Source organism: Eleutherodactylus coqui, chromosome 10 (assembly GCF_035609145.1).
Source record: "Eleutherodactylus coqui strain aEleCoq1 chromosome 10, aEleCoq1.hap1, whole genome shotgun sequence".
Classification (NCBI taxonomy): domain Eukaryota; kingdom Metazoa; phylum Chordata; class Amphibia; order Anura; family Eleutherodactylidae; genus Eleutherodactylus; species Eleutherodactylus coqui.
This window is the reverse complement of record NC_089846.1, coordinates 57,349,888-57,367,466: the sequence shown is the minus strand read 5'-3', so window position 1 is coordinate 57,367,466 and position 17,579 is coordinate 57,349,888. Positions and strand designations below refer to the sequence as shown.

At 45.2% G+C, this 17,579-nt stretch overlaps 1 protein-coding gene across 1 annotated transcript; it reads right to left on the bottom strand.

The window, feature by feature from the left end:
• Positions 1-293: 293 nt before the first annotated feature.
• LOC136580473 (golgin subfamily A member 6-like protein 4) lies at positions 294-15,498 on the bottom strand. The gene is made up of 11 exons (XM_066581061.1): positions 15,365-15,498; positions 13,795-14,918; positions 10,378-10,485; positions 9,106-9,180; positions 8,917-9,021; positions 8,089-8,226; positions 7,461-7,640; positions 7,145-7,357; positions 5,332-5,523; positions 3,216-3,309; positions 294-1,504 (listed from the first exon to the last, which is right to left on the bottom strand). Exons 2-10 carry the CDS (start codon positions 14,914-14,916, stop codon positions 3,217-3,219), a joined length of 2,226 nt encoding a protein of 741 aa, XP_066437158.1. The 5' UTR covers positions 14,917-14,918; positions 15,365-15,498; the 3' UTR covers positions 294-1,504; position 3,216.
• Positions 15,499-17,579: the final 2,081 nt, after the last annotated feature.

The window sequence follows — 17,579 nt, the reverse complement described above, 5'->3', positions numbered from 1 at the left end:
TTGTGCCGGGAATAGAGGACAAATTCTTGACTACTGGGACCCCAGGGATCCTGATAACAGCACAATCTGAACGCCCCCTATGAAGGGAGCACTCCATGTACTTCTATTGCACGAAAGGAGAACAATGTGCTCTGGCCCGTAGAAGTGAATGGAGCGGCGGTTGAGCATGCCCACTACTTTACTCATAAGGCATTCTGTATGCACCACTCTTTGGATCACTGCGGCTCATTCATTCCTGTAGCTAGGGGATAAATGTCTTTAGTGGTAAAACCCCTTTTGACAGAGTCCAAGAGATGTAGTTGGTGTTCAATGATGTTGTACCAAACTTGTAAAAACACCACTGAAAACATGGGAGCAACTTTAGTCAACTCGAATGTTCTGTACCTCTCATATCTCAGGCATCCAAGGAGCTGAGATAGAAGGTGACATTTGCTACCTTAAATATGTCCAGTACTCTTCTGTAATGCCAAGACCTGAGCAATATCGGAATAAGAAAATGCAACACAAGTATAAGAAATCGTCATTAGTTACATCTCCGCTCCCATTCTAGCATATAATTTAAAGTAAGTGATCCCTGAACCATGACATAGTACATGGTCTGGTCCCGACATATGCCCATAGTCCTGGGGCTGTGATCATATAAATGGTCTCCGCTTCTATGGAAATACGACCAATACACCAGGTCTGCTGGGGAACAGTGGTGGATTCTACCAGCGGCAGCAATCCCCTACATCCAGAGTTGTGGTCTTGATGTAGTAAAGTCCTCCATATCACCACATAGTAGAGGAGTGCAGGCAGTACGAAGACCGAATGTCACCTATGTAGCCCAAATGGCTTCTATGGCCGGTAACTTATTAGAGGAAGATCCAGTGAGGGTACGACACTTTTTCCCAGTCCCAAAGAAGTCATGACCATCAGATCAAGAAAGGTCAACCAGTTTGTCCCATCTTAGCTTGAGAAGACTAGATCAGGACTTTGGGCTCTTCTGTCTGGACTGTACTCCATGTCTTCCTGCAGGACATCAACTGAGTAGATACGGCACACACAAAAAAAAACCCCAATTTCTTACCATCCTAATGTAAAAAATATAATGATCTGGAGTAGAAGATCTCCAGGCGCGACCCACATCCCCAGCAAAAGGTAAAGAAATTAAGCATATATAATAATCATGAGCAGCCTCGGACCAAACTACAACCTTCTGTAATTACAAATCTCCGACCCTCCTAGTCAATCCCAGCCTTTTACACTTGCAATTCCCCCCACCATTCCCTTACGTTGCCGTAAACTTGCGTCCAATCACTGACCTCGTGATATCTCATCACCAGATTCCACCACAAATATTTCTAGTAGTCTCTTTCCATTGACCAATGATCCCAAGTTACTCCGGACATGATGGCCCCCATCTCCAGTAGAGAGAGGATCCCAGTTCAGAGTCTCCAGCTGGTAAACAACGTGTTAAAATGCCCACATTTCATCCCATCCAAAAAGTAGAAAAGCAGCAAATCTGGAAGCAAAGACAAGGACAAAAATAAAGGCTATGGATGATGTAACCCAAGATTTTGTGAACTCAAGTCATCTAAAAATATAATAACATTGTTCCTGCAAAGGTACAGAATGAGATCATGTGGCCCACCTGCAAAAAACACATCCAATAGGACCTAGGGGGAAGGTCTCTGCCTATAGATTCATACTACTAGTGAACCCATTGGAAGCTGTGTAAATCTGAACACAGTGAGCGCCCCCTAGTGGCAGCTATAAGTAACCATAATTGTATAATTTCATTCAATTGGAAATTAGAGGAGAAACAGGAGGATGATCAACGCTACTCATCAAGTGCAGACAATGGCAGGAGGTGAAGGTAGGTAATGACTTTAATGGACAATACATTTCAGTACCAGGTAGGCCACAGAAGGTATCATATAGGTTCTCAAATGTGGCAGCTATTACCTACCTTGGGCTCCCGGCATCATTTGCACTTGATTCAGCAGCACCAGATCTCCTCCTGTCCCTTCTTTCACTGTCCATTACACACAGCAGTGCCTGTACTGCTGCGGCTGGAGGAGGCTATAGCGATCAATCCACATGACATATTATGCACAATAGTAGCCTTATCACTGTTTGTCTATCAAAACAGCAAAGGTTCCCCTACAGATGGAGAGCTTCTTTTTACAAATTGCTAATTTCATTCTATGACAATGTTCAGTACTGGGTCACCTCTCACCCTACAGTGGGTATGCTACCAGCAGCATGGTGTACCTCTGCACTGGGTATTGCTACCAGCAGCGTGGTGTACCTCTGCACTGTGGGTATTGCTACCAGCAGCGTGGTGTACCTCTGCACTGTGGGTATTGCTACCAGCAGCGTGGTGTACCTCTGCACTGTGGGTATTGCTACCAGCAGCGTGGTGTACCTCTGCACTGTGGGTATTGCTACCAGCAGCGTGGTGTACCTCTGCACTGTGGGTATTGCTACCAGCAGCGTGGTGTACCTCTGCACTGTGGGTATTGCTACCAGCAGCGTGGTGTACCTCTGCACTGTGGGTATTGCTACCAGCAGCGTGGTGTACCTCTGCACTGGGTATTGCTACCAGCAGCGTGGTGTACCTCTGCACTGGGTATTGCTACCAGCAGCGTGGTGTACCTCTGTAATGTGTATGCTACCAGCAGTGTGGCCTACCACACTTTTGCTTTTTTTTAGAAAGCAGGACGTCACATCTCACTGCTGCCATCTCCTGGCTCATAGGCTATACAGAGCCTGCCCTGCTGTGGCACGTTACACCAGGTACATTACGACAGTCTGATCTAAGAATAAAAGCATGCTTTCACATGGTTGCCAGCAGAATTCTGAATGCAGCTTTAGATGTGACTGGAGTATAAAGGCATGATGTAGCTTAAAAATTAGCACAAAAACGCAAGATATGTCAACTGATTTAAAGATCAGTTCAATCCATTAATAAACGCCCCTTATTCAAGATATTCCTCCTTGTCGCATCTAGTATGTGAGGGTCTGACGACACAACTGTAAGGAATTACAACAATTGTATCTATTACCAACCCATCGGAGACCGGCGAGGTTACAACCATGCCCACCTGCACAATACATTTATGTCACAAGATGCCATCCCACTGTGTCTCCGACATGCAGCAGGAACCCAACCAGTGCCAACTGCCAAGCTAGTGCCACACAGCACCACCATAACAGACACCCTCACTCACCTCACAGCGTCTCTCGCATGCCCCCTGCCAAGGTCAGCCTTTCTTGAAGCTTCTTGATCATCTGGTCTCTGCTCTCGGCATCTTGCAGCAGTTTCTAGAAGACAAGTAACGGTTAGGCTAACAGATGCTGGAAGTAAGTCAGGCTGACTGATCACATGATTCAAGTTCTGCACATTTAAAAAAAATCTAGTTTGTGTTTCACTTCGTTATTTCTAGGATCTCTGCTTGCTGTCAGAGAATGTAATGGTTTATCCCAAGGCTAAAACCCTGCATGTGAGTGATACTTCTCACAACTGAGGTTTTGTTACAATTGTAACCAGTCCAAACAATCATGTGTGAGCTAAATAGCCTGAAATCCAGACTGATACATTGTAACAAACCATCAGCAGAGGAGAGGGATGTGTGCAGCTGAAGCATTTACCTGACGGAGGATTGCATGAATATACAGTGAATGAAGTTGCCCCTGGAGAGTGTCTGGGACTAGAAGATTACATTGTAAACCTCAGTAAGGAGATGAGGTTCTCACAGATCACCCACTTCTGAACCATAAGAGTGGTGGCGGTATAAATCCCTGTGCAGCATGTTCCCCCTAGTGGTGGCCGCATATATCTGTGTACTATGAACTCCCCTTACTGGTGGCTGTATAACTGTGTGTAAGGAGTCCTCCCCTAGTGGTGTCTGCATACATCTGTATACTATGAACTCCCCCTAGTGGTGTCTGCATACATCTGTATACTATGAACTCCCCCTAGTGGTGTCTGCATACATCTGTATACTATGAACTCCCCCTAGTGGTGTCTGCATACATCTGTATACTATGAACTCCCCCTAGTGGTGTCTGCATACATCTGTATACTATGAATTCCCGTTAGGCCGAAAGCACACTGCCAGGTCAGATTCCGCATGCGGGATCCCGTAGCAGAATCTGACTCTGTGCCCAGCCGGTGACCCATGTGTAGCTGTCTGCAGTCATCTCTTCTGTATTACGGATGTGCCGGGCAGCGCACATGTGCAGTAAAGAAATTGCTGCAGCGTCTCTAGGAGGTCACGTGGAATCATTGTGGAAGGGCCACGGGTCAGACAGCTTCCATGGCCTTTAATGGAAGCCATCTACGCAGAATCCACGCTGAAATAGGACATGCTGCATTTTTCCATCCGCGAACAGGAGGGGGTGGGGGATGGGGGGGGGGGTTGAAGAAAATCGCAATTGACTTCTGCTCGTGGACATGGAAAAGCGATTTTCCATAGCAGGTCTGTGGACAGTATTTGCGGCATAATCCGGAGGCGGATGCCTGCTCCGAGTTCTGCAAATACGCCCATGTGCAGTGAATGCCCCCTAGTGGTATCTGTAAATATCTGTGTGCAGTGAAATCCCTCTAATGGCACTATATAAATCTGTAGTCCATGAGCAGCAGCTAGTAGTGTCTGTATACATCTCTGTACAGTGAGCACCTTCTAGTGGTGTCTGTATAAGTCCATGTGTATATGCATTGAGCTCTCCCTAGTGGTGGCTGTATATACCTTTGTACAATGAGCTGCCCATAGTGGTGTCTGTATAAGTCCATGTGTATGTGCATTGAGCTCCCCCTAGTGGTGGCTGTATATACCTCTATACAGTAAGCTCACCCTAGTGGTGACTGTATAAGTCCATGTGTATGTAAATTGAGCTCCTCCTAGTGGTGGCTGTATAAGTCCATGTGTATGTGCATTGAGCTCCCCCTAGTGGTTGCTGTATAAATCTCTATACACTGAGCACCTTCCAGTGGTGTCTGCATAAGCCCATGCGTATGTGCATTGAGCTCCCCCTAGTGGTGGCTGTATATATATCTGTACAGTGAGCCACTTCTAGTGCTGTCTGCCTAAATCCATACGTATGTGCATTGAGCTCCCCCTAGTGGTGGCTGTATATGTATCTGTGTACATTGAACTCCCCCTAGTAGCGCCATTCAAATCTGTAGTCCATGAGCTCCCCCAGCCTCCAGACATTCCTGAATCCACCTGTGTTTAGAGACCGTCATCTTAGATCTAAACACAAGGTGGAGCTAGCCGTAGTTAAGGGTGCAGAGACACTTGCATGTGTGCCCTCACAGAGGATGCCAGCATCAGGGGTCCTTACCTTGGTAGCCTGGTCCCTCTCCCTGGCAGATTCTTGTAGTTGCAGTAGTTTGGCATCGACTTTGTGCTGGTTGGTGCTGCGCTTCAGTCTCACTTCCTGCAGCTCACCCTCCTTCGTTCTCAGCGCCTCTCGCAGCGTCTTCTGCTCCTGAGCGCCGTTCTGCAGCCGCTTCTTACAATGCCGCAGCTGTTCCTGAAGATGAAGGACAAGGTTATGGTGGATCTGTAGTAGATTACATAGAGGCATAGGACACAACATAACGAAGGGGAATGCTCTATGGCCTCCAACCTACGGCTCTCAGCTTCCACGCATTAACTTCCTGCTGAGTTTGTGCTTCTACACAGCAGCAACTCTGAACAAGCAGAGCTGCAGTGTAAAGCATGAGGGAGGGCAAAGTAGGAGGTAGGATTGTGACTACCAGACTCCATCATCATTGCAGCTAAGCTGGCGTCCCTCATCATAGCTGCGCCCGAATGAAGCAGAGCTAAAGAGCAACTGACTGATGAATAAACAGTAGATCAGTATTCCCCTGAGGTCACAACAGCTCCATCATGTGGCAGCCAATACATTAGTTCCACATGCAGGGAATTGTGGGTAATTTCTTAGTCCATTTTCCATAATTATAGATAAAAAAAATTTTTTAAAAAATTGTATAACAGCAATTAGCCCCACCCACTTCCCATTTTAGCTATGCTGCAAATATAAGCGGCTCTCAGACCTGGCGCTTACATGGGGCTTCCAAACCATGATCACTGCATTTGACCAATTCCTATAAATCCAGACCCGTCTCCTGGTCCCATGCAGGGGTGAGAGGGGCCTCCGGCTACCAGCTGACTCAGGGCCTGCGCTCCCAGCATCATGCAGTTCATAATACACTCACTGAACCAGCACAGATTCTATTAGAAATCATTCATATGTGAAACACGCTCACAAATTCCCAGCTGCAGGAACCGGTGAGGGGGTGGCGGTGTTACTACAGTACAGAGTGCCTAATACTTTACTTACAGCAGACAAGGAGGAAGAGGTCTGAACACCACCTGAAGCATGTGCACAGCCCTGGCTGCTTATAGCCAGATAGTGTCCCCAGTATTATAGTACATATAATTATTGTACATGGGGGCAGTATTACAGTAGTTACATTCTTGTACATGGGGGCAGTATTACAGCAGTTATATTCTTGTAGATAGGGAGCAGTATTATAGTATTTGTATTCTTGCAAATAGGTGGCAGAATTATAGTACATATAATTATTGTACTTGGGGGCAGTATTATAGTAGTTAGATTCTTGTATATACTGTAGGTGGCAGTATTATAGTAGGTATACTCCCGTATATAAGAGGCAGTATTATAGTAGTTTTATTCTTGTACATAGGGGGCAGTATTATAGTAGGTATATTCTTGTACATAGGAGGCAGTATTATAGTAGTTATATTCTTGTACATAGGGGGCAGTATTATAGTAGTTATATTCTTGTACATAGGGGGCAGTATTATAGTAGGTATATTCTTGTACATAGGGAGCAGTATTAGTAGTTGTATTCTTGTACATGGGGGGGGGCAGTATTATAGTAGTTGTATTCTTGCAAATAGGTGGCAGTATTATAGTAGGTATATTCTTGTACATAGGAGGCAGTATTATAGTAGGTATATTCTTGTACATAGGAGGCAGTATTATAGTAGGTATATTCCTGTACATAAGGGGCAGTATTATAGTAGGTATATTCTTGTACATAGGGGGCAGTATTATAGTGGTTATATTCTTGTATTACAGTAGCTATATTGCAGTGTCAGAGGCGTGAGCCCTTTTCACTCACCTGGAGCAGTGACTGGCTCTCATTGAGCGCATTCAATAGATCCTGGATGTCTCGCTGGTGCTGAACACTCTGACGTTGATTGTTTGCATGGGCCTGAGATAGCAGTCGACCTTTCTCCTGTAGCTGGGATACTAGAGGATTAGAGGCAGGTAGTCCAGGAATTGAGCTACTTAAGTCATCCAGTCCATGAGATAAAAGAGAATCTGCGAGGGCCTGCAATGGGAGAGACATCTATGATGTAAGGTGATATCATGGAGCAAAACAGAGGATATTTTATATAAAAAGGTATGACAGTTGGTATGCTGCTCAAACTCACCTCAACATCTTGATTGCTGCTGCTCAGGGCTCCTTGTACCGCTGCAATCAGAGCATCTTTCTCCCGCAAAGCAGCGAGGCGCAAAGCATCTTGAGAGGTTGCAGAGCGAGTGGCAGAGTCCAGTGCCAGCTCCAGCCTCTGGATGGTGAAGTCCTTCTCTCCCAATATGTCACGTAGAGCCTTGATGATGGAGGAGAAGACTGTTACATATTCTGCAACAGGTCAGAGGTATCCTCATTCTAAAAATTTCTAGAACAACTGGGTGACAACCGATCAGGGTGCAATTACCACTCTAAAAAGTGTTGCCACTCAGAGTCCTGAATGGTGGAGAAGTCTAATTATGAGGAAGCAGGTCCTCGTTTCTGCATCACTGCTAAAATAGGCAGATTTACTGTTTAATTTTCTAGAAAAACTTGGCTCCCTGTGGGATCTACAATGGTGGCCACATTGGTTGTCAGCTAGTATCATTTTTGGTGTAGAAGAGGAAACCAAAAGAAACCCATATGAGCCCAGAAAGAACATACAAACTTCATGCAATGATTGTCTAACAGGATTTGCTAAGACCACAGTGCTGCAAGGCAGGAGAACCAATCCTAGAACCGTAGGACCGCCCTGAGGAATCACTCACTGTTATAGTGTCCTGATTGCCACGCAAAACCTTGGACAGTTGTGTGATGTCCTCTTCTCTCGCTCGCAAGCCTTCCTTCAGATGTGCAATTTCTGCCTCTCCTTGGCGCTTCATTTCAGCCAACTCATCCCCTTCTTTCTGCTCAGATAGGTCATAGTGTCAGTATATTAGACATTGCCCTAGTGGGCGCATTCCTGAAGATGAAGATATGGATCTATGGATAAGTACAACAACTGCTGGGAGGGTTTGACCTACTATATAAGAGTACAACAACTGCTGGGAGGGTTTGACCTACTATATAAGGCTGGATTCCCATTTTCCACTAACCTATGGAGTGTTGTAGATGGTTTCACATGGTCATAATAGGAGTGCAACCCCACTCCTTCCTTCCTCATCTTCTTAACCAGATTTAGACCACCAAGAGGTTTTACTGTTATACGGTTGCGTTCACACGTCTGCTGGTGGTTATGATCAGGAACAGTTAAAATACTTTCCCACTAACACATGGCCAACAGCTTATCTGAGCTCCTACAATCAAGTGGGGTAGGTAACGAAGGCCTATTAGCAGAGGTAACTCTGTATGGACAAGAAATACCCAGAGAATACTGGGAGATTTCAGCTCTGAAGGATATAGAATTGTGGATGTGGAGTGTAATACAGGATGCAACGCAGTATCAGTATAGGATAAGTAATGTAATGCATATACACAGTGACTCCACAGCTTTGAAAGAGACATCAGGATGAAACAAATATGATCATGCTATGAACTAATGTCTGTGTTGGCATCTGTTAAATATTATCAGGGGCATGGAGGACACTGGACATCACCTTTATCTGCTCTTCTCGTGCTCTTAACTTCTCAACAAAGTCTGTAATAAGTTCCTCCGATGAGTCACTGGCCACCGGAAGAGTCAGCAGCAGGGTCAGAGAGTCCTACATGGAAGAGGACAAGTCCCAATGAGGAAGGGTCATTATTCAATCTACCAACTGACAATACAGTCTGCCCTGATCACCTACCTCCAAGACTTCATCCTTGAACTTCAGTCTCTTGATCAATTCTCGTATTAGTTCTTGCTGTTCTTTTACTTGGTCCTAGAAGGAAAGTAGCAACCAAAGTAACACCAAAGCTGGAGCAAGTGCAAAATCAGTTGTTTATCAGGGGGTGCAGAGAGGGGGAGATCTGAGGGGCAATCAGCTGCTCACCCCAGAAGCTGTATACTGAAGGAGTTGCTTCCAGGGTTGCCAAGTTGAATTATTTGTTTTCCTGCACAACTTATTCAAAAATCATGGGCAGCCAACATTTTCTTTTTCCCGGACACATCAGAAACGCATACTGTGTAATACAGGTCTATAGCTCAATATACTGACATGAGCTTATTACCTGAACTATAAAAGAAGGATAATTACAGTTCTAATAGTACCCCCAGACTCAAAAAAAATCCAGACACATCTAATATTTTTCACCGTCACCTGAAAAAAGTCCCCTATTCTGAAAGAAATTTTTATACAGTTGGCAACCCTGGTTGAATCTGATGGGAGAACCACTTCAAGGAGATAGACAACTGCCACCTATAGGTAGCCATCCTGTAAATCAAGGTCTGACCCTTTATAAAGCCTTCAACTAAGATATGGTTTATCCGCCAAACCAGACACCCATGTGCTCTATAAAAGGGTTGCACATTGACATACAGGGTATCTGCACATACTTTTCCCCAGGGTGCTTTGCCCTAAAGACTCCCTAGCAGCTGGATCTCCTCAAGGAGAATCTGTACGTTCTAAGAGATTCAAGTGAGGAATACTGAGGTTGAGCAAGTGTTTCACCAATGATGTCTGTGCCCACAAATGCCACATGTTCTACCCGGTTTATGTAAAAATAGGTAGGCTGTATAGCAAAAACTCATCTGCATGGCAGGCTGAACTTCAGCAGACAAGGAGGACTGGACATCTTTGACTAAGCCATGGAGAACTTCCACTGAGCAGAGATGAAGTACCCTTCTCCATGGACTGAATATGCAGAAACCAGTTTCACAATGCTCTTTCGTTGGGCCTATTTACCACCATAAATCTCTGCTCCTTCACAATGTCCGAAGAGGCAATCATGTAAGCATTCAAGACTCCACTTACTAACTGGCCATACCCAAAAGAGAGGGATCTCGTCTGTACTGCACAACCTGAACCATGTTCCAGTACTGATCACACAGCACTATGACAGTCCTGTTCTGTATTTAGGGACCATTGATAAATAATTCCACTATTGTGACAGCGGTCCTCCCCACACTGAACCATTACCTGCTGCCCTGAAATGGTGCCACCACTCTGAGCCAATTTCAGCTGTGTCCCCAGCCAGCTCAGGGTCTCCTGGATACGGCGGGAATGAGACGCTTGTGTCTTGCAGACCTGGAAGACAAACAGGACATGAATATGAAGCTGATAATATATGTAAAAAAGTAAAATGGTAATCTAGGATTAGGAAATGAGCTACTGTCTTCTAGAAACACCACCACACCGGTCCATGGGCTGTGGTTGAACTGAAATTGCAGTACCAGACATGACCTGTGTGGTGCTATCTTTGTAGGGAAGTTTCGTGTTTTTCTAATCCTAGACAATGCCTTTAAGGTTCCAAAAAAAATTCTAACGGGGTCTTTAAAGAGGTTCATGCTTTCCCAAAGCTGAATCTCAGGACCAGCATGTACATTGAAGACATTTATGTATTCGTCTGAAACTCTGCAGCATTTCAGAATGAACATTCCTTGAGGATTCACTCCAAGTAGAGCTGTGCCAAGGGTGCGGTGCCTCGCCGGTCACTCCTTGCCCGCATCATCTAGAGTGGCAGCTCTCTATGCACTAACAGGGAGACAGCTGTCACTCTAGGTGACCCAGGCAGGTGACTGCCACCATAACTTGGAGCTCCGATTGGATTTTCAAAATAGAGCTATTCTGAAACACGGCAGCATTTCAAAATAGGACATGCATGACCGCAATGTTCATACCTGTCCGTGGTTCAGACAGCATTAACCTGGTGACAGGTTCCTTGTGAACAAATCAAAGGTTATGTTAATCAATGCAGCTTGGATGCAGGACGACACATCTAAGTATAGGCTGCTAACATGGTTTGTGAAGGATTATTCTAATCCCTCAATTGGTGTTTAAGGCGTGTTATAATCTACTCAATGAAAAGAGGTGATAATCTCAACCTGTGTACACGCAAGCCTTCATGTCTAGAGTTATTCCTAGAGTAGAGACCCAAAACATGACCCAATGCTGCTAGGCGAGCGCTCGCATCTACGAGTATATGTTAGAGAATTCTATTATCTTCCTTTATCTATCCCATCCGATGTCCTATCCATCACCTGTGAAACCTCTGTAATATGTGCATTCAAAACTGCTGTAAGAGATGATGGGCATCTCAAGGAAGAAGGGTCAATATACAAGCTATAAGGAAATCTATATTCCATCACAGGAAAATCTGGTCTAGATGAAGAATGGCCTTTTTAGAGAGCTTTCACTGCATATATTAAGGGGAGCATAAATGACGTAATACAGAATATCCTTGCACTCCAGCAGGGTTGAAACAAAAACATGAGATAGTAGTAAAAGAACAACAACAAAAAATGGACAAGATGTACATAATCTCTCACTTAATGGAGTTGTGCTCCTTTGGGCACAATTCCAATGATCACCAAATATTCTATGAATGTAACAGTTTTCTGGTGCCACCAGTTTCAAGCCATGATGAAAAGGTGGGACGGGAGTGTGTGGGTCATCCAAAACATCTCAGACCCTTTCTGTGGAATGATAGGATAATAGAAAAGACATCACCAATGCCACTGCTAGATGGGATCATATCCTGAAGCTCCTGACACCAATTGGTACCTGATGAAGACCCTAGAGAGGGCTGAAACACACTGTACTATATAGTTCCTAAAATACCTTACGACGTGTTCCTTGGTGTCAGGAGCTCGAAGTTATAGTCCCATTCAGCAACACCATTAGGGATGCTGTTCTACTATCATATCAGTAGATGATAGTGGTTGGATGAACCAGCCACATCGGGCAACCATTACTTCATAAAGTAACACAAACAATAGTTTGCAATAGCAGACTACAGTCTGCCAAACACCTAATATATTGGTAGGAAAATTTCAGCAAGTATTGGCAAGTAATTGCAAGTATGTGGCATGATCTGCAAAACCTCAGCAATCATTTGCCATGCTAGTCAAATTTCTCTTGAAGGCCTTCAGCACACTAGCCTATTATGGGGCCATGTGCTGTCCATGGAATTCCAAGGACCACACAGAGTCTCATTAAAGCCCTTGAGGATATGCACATGGACGAGAAATGTCAATGTGCCTTGTCTTTGTATATCAGACAGCACACAGACTGGTGTCCGTGTGCGGTGTTATGCGAATTGTGCCCAAGCCTCTAAAACACAAATCACACTTACAGCTAGTGTGCACCTAGCCTAAAACCATAAAAGTAGTAACACCCACCTGCCCCGACTCCCACCTCTGGTGGCTGGTCTTTACTTCCAGGTGCATGTCCTGACACAGAGTCATTGGACCGCTGCAGAAGTGGTCACATGACTGTCAGAATGTTCACCTGAAAGCAAAGACCAACGGGCAATCAGCCACCAGAAGAACGAGAGTGGAGGTGGGAAAGTGGACTTTCCTTCTTTTAGGTTATCACACCACTCTGGACCTTTTACTTTCCTTCACAGATAACTTTCTTTACTGTTGCTGGTGGGATCGTTCATATGAGCAATCGCATATACGATCAATAGGCTGCATTACAGCTGATCACTGTCTTAAAGAGGTCTTCCAGGACTAACTTATTGATGACCTACCCACCACTTGGGATCCCCGCCAGTCAGCTGATCGAAGAGGCTGCAGTGCTCGTATAAGCTGAGCTGACAGCAGCACTCACTTCAATCGGCGGGAATCCCGAGTGATGGACACTCTCAACAGTCAACCTGAGGGTAGGAAATCAATAGTCAAGTCCCAGTAAACCCCTTTAAAATGTATAGCCAGCTTTATAAAACTAACACTATGAAGGTGGAAATCCTCAAAATCCCTTCTGCCTCATACACACACACCAGGAATTGATTTGACTCAATGGAGGGCCAAGCAATAAAAGTCATGAAGCAACCCAGAAAGGCATCAGTAGTAAATTTCTAGGTATATTAGATTCCTCTGAACATTTCTGGGAACTTGTTTGGCCCGGATTTATGATGCAGGTGATGCCTCATTGTGATTAATATATTATATAGGTACATGACCTCTTGTATCATCGTATATATGTATACGATGCAGGTGGAATCCCTCTTAAATCCTTCATGCCTTAGTCACTAGCTCATCATGCACTGCAAGTATATAGGTACCTCTACTTGTCAAAATGCCACCTTTAGTGTCACAGTTATAAAACGGTGTCCCGTTATGATCATGACCATTACGCCCATGTAATGCCACAGATTTAATGCACCGTGCAGGGTGGAGCGTCACCTACCCTTATTTTCATGATACCTGATGAGCAGGTTGTCTTGAGTAATGTTTGTTATTGTCTTGGCACACCCTAGGCATCTGTATTTTATTGTAAAGGGCAACTATAACGATAATTGGGCAGGCAGATGAACCCACCTATGTACTACCCACATGACCCATCATTGGCACATGGTCCACTCTATTCTTCACTGGTACTACTATTACGTACCTCAGGTCCGATTACCATGTATGCATCCACGTCTCCGACTGGTTCTACAATCTGTGGCCTCTCATAGTGGTCTTCTTCTAGATCTTGGACCAAATTATTTGACCTTGCCCTCTGTTGACCCCTGACAGGTATCTTGCTCCTTTTTGGTGTTTTAACTGGACTGTACTTAATTTCCTTCAAGCTTTTCAACACATCTCCCAATACAGGTTTAGGAAAAGAGAATGACGAAGGAGGAGATGTAGCCAAAGGAGACTTTTCTTTCCAAAACACACTTTCCACTTCTTCACCCGTTAAAGAAAGCGAATCCAAAGAGGACACCGATAAGGAGAGGAGGGAGCCCTTACTGCTGTTGCTCTCTCCACCAAAACTTCCCAAAGATTTGCTCCTTGGAAGTTTTGAGCCGTCATCTGCTCTTCTGCTGTGTTTCCTTCTGCGAGGGACGGTACATACCGACTCGTAACTGGCATCAGAAACTCTCCAGGAGGAACAAGAATGACACTTCTCACCCTTGATGCAATTGGAGCAGCCCTTGTAGGGGTCATCCCACCAGCTCTCGTGCTCCCACAAGGAGCGGTCTTGGTCCAGAAGATGTTGGTAGGATTTTGAAGACAATGAACTCAAAGAACTGCGGAAAGACCCCAGGCGGTCAGGAAAAGAAGAAGTTGAATAGGAGTTTTGGTATCCTGGAGAAAGCAAATTATTGTGAGACTTACAGGAGCCAGCAGAACTGAGATCATTGTAAGAGCCTCGATACACATGGTGCTCCGGTAATGGAAGGCCCCAGGCCCTGGCATGAAGGGTACGCAAGTTAAACGAAAGCTTCTCCTTCTCACTCGCTAAACAAGTGGACCTCTGTTCGTACAGCTCCCGCATACGAGACAAAACCAGGTCATAACGATGGTAGACGTTAAGCGAGTGGCAGCACTTTCCACAGAGAAACTCTGCATCCTCTGGGCTTCCTTTCCCTTTGCCAGGCCTGGAGGATACTCCAGGGGGACTGCGGAGGACAGGAGTCCCAAGGACATGCGAGAATAAGGTAGGGAGAGATCCAGAGGCCCGGAAGAGCCATTTACGGCGTGATCCTTGAAGTTGAGAAGAACAGAGGCGGCAAAGGTCAGACATCTCTAGAGGAGGAAATGGAAAGAAATTAGTCGAAAGCAGTAAATATTTGGGGAAGAAAAAGAATTCAAAAATATTTCAAAAACTTTCTAATCCTGACAAATCCCCGCCAGACACATGACGGTCACTGCATTACTTATGTACGTGCAAATCGTCCCTCTCCGGCCAGCGGTGTGAATTAGTTCTGTCGCACATAGTAAATAAGTAAACTCTGTCCACGTTTACACAGCACTGACTCATCTGTCATAACACTGCAGGAAGGGAATGCGAGGAGGCCGGTATGGGATTGCCAGCTTATTCTACTGGCGCTTTCCCGTAAAACTTTGTTCCTTCTCCACCCAGAGTGAATAACATGGTGCAGCGAGCCGAGGAGCCTGTCATCACAGATCCATTCACCTCTCCTCTACAGCTGCTCTAATCAGTCCCTGCCAACCAGTAAGCCCCCACCCACCTTCACTGGCACGGATGGGCTCTTATGTCTCCTTCCACATGCAGAAGTAATCCAGTTTTGCTCTGAGACTCCTATGCCCCCATGACAGGCCGGTGTGCAGGATTCAGCAGACTGACTCTCCCCTCTGCCAGCTCACCTCTCCCTCCAGGAAACTCCCAGCAGGGAGGAGCAGAGGTGTTGCACCAGGTTATTACCTGGGCCGCTTTAACCCTTCCAGTGACACTCAAAACAAAGTTTCTATTTTGCAGGTTTGCCACAATGAATCAACTTCTGCATGCGGCATACAAAACACTTAGTAATGAAATGTAGCGATGGAAACATATTTGCTCTGAGAGCTTCCTGGCATTTAAAGGGTTAAAGGGCAGTTTGGCGAGATTATACCATAAATAGCTTCTCTAATCTCTGCCTAGAGCTCTGTTAGACACAAAGTATAGCGCTCTCATCCCTAATAGGCCTGTTGCACTACAAGGCTCAGCATGTGATGTTGAGGAGGAATTGCTGCAAATATATTTTGCTTTACTTATTTTGCCTTTTTTTTTACCCCAATGAAATCTAGAGAGAAAAATAAGTTAAAGGGACATACATGCAAATGCGGACGTCCCCAGAACTTTCACAGTGCATGAGGTTGTAGGACTATTAATGCCAGAAGGTGCAGGAAGAAGTGTTTGGCAAATCAGGAGTTAATACTCTGATGCCGTATGGGCTTCAGTTTCTGAAAGGGTTAATAACACATATAGTGCGAAAACTTGGTACAGTCTAGACAACAATTCCTCCCCTTGTGGAATGTTGGTTTAATCTGTTCACAAATATTTACCTTAGGTGTGACTCACCTGCACAGGTGGGAAGAGTCAGACCACGCCTCCTTTTAAAAAGACAGGACATTTAAAAGCATCTGGGAAATTGTGCGCATTTTCCTGTTATTCTAATGCCATTAGGCTTCCTTAAATATGGGCGATCGTGTAATAAAGCAGAGAAAAGAGACTGCGCAAGAAGGAGAGTGAATCTGCATCCACTACATGATGTAGGCGTTTCTGACTCCCTGGGTGACAACCAATATGGCTGCTTGTATCACGCCCACAGGGGTTGGCACCTGTTTTTTTTTTTTACAGATTACTGACTGGCAAGTTTGTTAACAGATCCAAAGTGCTGCAGAACATCTTTAAATTTAAGATGCCCGAAAAGTTTGGTGACAATCCTGGTGGGAGTTAATTGAAGCTCTTGGGACATAATAGCTTTATGGGGCCAACTAGATAACAGGGGGCATCTTCACCCCGTAATGATTATGATTGTGCTTCTAAGGCTAGGGCACACGGGCAGATTTGAATTACGGATTCCGCAATCGGTGAACCATACACGGGAATACGCGGGCATTGAAAGGTGTGGACTTTCACCAGTTCGCTCAGACGTGCGGGTAGGAGTTATGGATTCCGCAAGTGGAAGAAAAATCGCAGCATGCTCTATTTTAGCACGGATTACGCACAGATGGCCTCCATTGAAGTGAATGGCTGAGAGTGCTCTAGCGTCCATAAGAAATTAACATTGCGTACGAGTGGCGGAAATGCTCGCTATGTCATATGTAAAGAGGTAGTAAAAACAAGATTGCTGGCTGGAAAGATCTTTCTTTCATGCAGATGATACGCTGTGCATATGCGAACATCCGTGCGGAAAAACGCTCGCATCCACGATCTTCTGCGACCATTCACAATTACTTTTCACGAATGATCGCAGGTCTTCTGCTGCGGAAATCCACAAAGGGATTTCCACCCGTTTGTGTGAGCCTGGCCTAAAGCTTTAGGGCAAGGACATATATCGCAGCAGCCGCCGCACATGGAAAAAACCTGGCCATGATTGGCCACATTAACAGGCGCATGATTTCGCAGGGAAACAGCCAGTGAAACGACATGGCCATTAATAGGCAGTGCTAAGAGCCGCGCACTTCTGACCTTTAACCTGCAGAATCGTGGCATCATTAAAAAACTATTTAGAAACTGTGCCAACTGTGATGTGGCTAATGTTGGCACAGTCTTTGGCTGCACGTGGCCGCTGTTATCTGTGTTCTTACCCTTACCTCGCTCCTTCAGACGGTTATATGCGCAATTACGCATGCTTCAGAGCAATGTATTTGGGCTACTTTTTGTAGTATTTTGCATTTTACTGTATTGTACAGGACATGTTCGCATGGGCACGGGGGAACCCCTATGCCCCAATTTAAAAG